This window comes from Neophocaena asiaeorientalis, unplaced genomic scaffold (genome assembly GCF_003031525.2).
Source record: "Neophocaena asiaeorientalis asiaeorientalis breed wild unplaced genomic scaffold, Neophocaena_asiaeorientalis_V1.1 scaffold1, whole genome shotgun sequence".
Classification (NCBI taxonomy): Eukaryota; Metazoa; Chordata; class Mammalia; order Artiodactyla; family Phocoenidae; genus Neophocaena; species Neophocaena asiaeorientalis.
Genome location: NW_020171981.1, coordinates 3,720,200 through 3,722,511, shown reverse-complemented (window position 1 = coordinate 3,722,511; position 2,312 = coordinate 3,720,200). Strand labels below are relative to the sequence as shown.

General features: G+C 48.5%; 1 protein-coding gene and 1 long non-coding RNA gene across 3 annotated transcripts in view; one reads left to right on the top strand and one right to left on the bottom strand.

Annotated features, from left to right (window-relative positions):
- Nucleotides 1-242: 242 nt before the first annotated feature.
- On the bottom strand, nucleotides 243-2,064 carry LOC112397852 (uncharacterized). 2 transcript variants are annotated; one of them, XR_003002881.1, is made up of 3 exons: nucleotides 1,979-2,064; nucleotides 1,224-1,375; nucleotides 243-282 (listed from the first exon to the last, which is right to left on the bottom strand). It is a non-coding gene; the product is annotated as an uncharacterized LOC112397852 (long non-coding RNA). The 2 variants fall into 2 exon arrangements; XR_003002882.1 differs by lacking the exon at nucleotides 243-282 and adding an exon at nucleotides 891-1,101.
- A 55-nt stretch (nucleotides 2,065-2,119) lies between these two features.
- COPZ2 (coat protein complex I subunit zeta 2) overlaps nucleotides 2,120-2,312 on the top strand; it is a 9,937-nt gene continuing 9,744 nt past the window's right edge. The window contains exon 1 of the mRNA XM_024742125.1: nucleotides 2,120-2,191. Coding sequence (XP_024597893.1) covers nucleotides 2,120-2,191 — 72 coding nt within the window. The remainder of the gene's footprint in view (nucleotides 2,192-2,312) is intronic.

Genomic DNA, 2,312 nt, shown 5'->3' with positions numbered 1-2,312 from the left:
TGGTGCTGTCGTTGTAAATATGAGCTAATAATGGACGAGCTCACAGAAATATTAAAGCATCGAAATAATCAAATCAGTACTTTTTTAAAATTTATTTTATTTTTGGCTGCTTTGGGTCTTTGCTGCACGTGGGCTTTCTCTAGCTGCAGCAAGTGGGAGCCACTCTTCGCTGTGGTGCGTGGGCTTCTCACTGCAGTAGCCTCCCTTGCTGCGGAGCACCGGCTCCAGGCACGCGGGCCTCAGTAATCGTGGCACACGGGCTCAGTAGCTGTGGCTTGCAGGCTGTAGAGCACAGGCTTAGTAGTTGTGGCCCACGGGCCTAGTTGCTCCGCGACACATGGAATCTTCCCGGACCAGGGCTCGAATCTGTGTCCTCTGCCTTGGCAGGCAGATTCCTAACCACTGTGCCACCAGGGAAGCCCCAAATTAGTATTTTTAATAACATTGAGCCGGCATGACCACTGACATAACTTCTGATCATCTGGAATCCAAGCAATTAAAATACTGTCTTTTCCTCCATTATACCAAATAGCATTGATTAATGTTCATTATTATAACTCTGGTAGCCTGCAGGGAAGATTCAGATGTGCCTTCTAAATCATCGTAAAGAGGTTCAGTAGACGTTTCCTCAGACACGTGTGGCTCGCCCCCTCACTTCCTTCAGCTCTTTGTTCAAATGTCACCTTCTTGAAGGCTTTCTCAAATGACCCTAATGAAAACGGCATTTTTCCCTGCCTCTCCCCAACCCCTCACATTCCTGATACCCATTCCTGATCTATATTTCTTCATAGTGCTTACCAGCAATTCAAATAATATCTATTTGATTCATTTATCTGCGTATTATGTCTTGCACAGAACTGCACACACACACACACACACACACACACACACAAACACTTGAATAAGCTCCATGAGAGCAAAGATTTTGTTTACCTTGGCTATTGTTGCATCCCAGTGACTAAAAAAGTAACTGGCACATAGGAAGCACTCAAATATTTGTATAGCACATAAAACACGGTTTCACTGGACCTGTCATGTGTCCTCTTTGGGGCACCAGGGATTCCACAGGCACATTATCTCTATTTTTGTAGTACACAATGCCTGATGCAGAGAAGGACCACACACATTTGTAAACAAATTAGTAAAAATGGTATTTGGAGATTAAATACAACAAAAGAAATATGTAGGGTGCTGAGACAGAGAATGTGACAGCAGAGACCTACCAAGTCAGATTCGGCGGTTGTCAGAGAAGGCCTTTTGGCGATGACATTGAAGTTGAGATGAAGAATGAGATGGCTTGAAACCATTCAGCAGAGGAAACCCCCATTCCCCAGTCACCTGGGATGAGTGAGTGTGGTACCCAACATCAAAGGACCTGAAGAGAAGAATGGAGAAGAAATTCTTAGTCTGAATTTCTGGGTTCCACCTCCATTCAACTGTTGATTAGCTGAAGGATCTTGAAAGATCACACAAACTCTGAGTCTCCCTTTGCTTAAAATGGGGATGAGAACACCTACCTCACAGGTGTAAGTTATATCAGATAATGTACGTGAAAAGTGTTAAGTGTAAAATGCATGCCTGGTATTGTGATAGGTAAATGGATAAGTACTGTAAACTCTGTACGGTTGGAGTGTGAGTTTCCCGCTGGCCTTGAGGACGCCGAAGCTAAAGCTTGTCCTCTGGTGTACTTAGGCCAAAGGAACCAAAGCATGGCAAAGCCTGATGCCATTCACCGGTGAAACCTTTGTGCTGCTAGGCATCTGTCCTGGTTCAGATTGTGTCGTGTCTGTGTCTTGGGAGACTTCTGCCACGGCGTCCGGGCGCCATGGCTCCCTAACCCAAGTCGCGTGAGAGGAGTGGGAGAAACTCTTCTATGCAGAGGGGTCTCTCTAAGAGCTGCCCTCATCTGCTCCCACTGCTAGAACCTGTCTCTGAGACCCAAAGGATGACCTGATATATTTGTCCCAACGGTACCTACCAGGAGTCAAAAGACAAACTGGACTTTGCCTGTGTTTTCTGCTGGCCTCAGGACAGCCTGCGGACGTCGGTGCAAAGCAAACCCACAAGTCAGAGAGAAGGCAGGAGGGGAAAGAGGGGCCGGTCCTGGGACAAACGGAGGATGCGGGGAGCTGTGGGCTTTGAGGAGACGAGGAGGGCGAGGGGAAGGAGAGGTGGGGGAAGGAGCGCTGGGGTGTGGGCGCAAGGCGGAGAGGGCGGGAACGGAGAGGAGAGGAGGGAGGACGAGGAGGGAAGGGCCGCGGGGAAAGGAAGGACACGCGCAGACGGGCAGAGAGGGGCGGACGCGAGGCCGG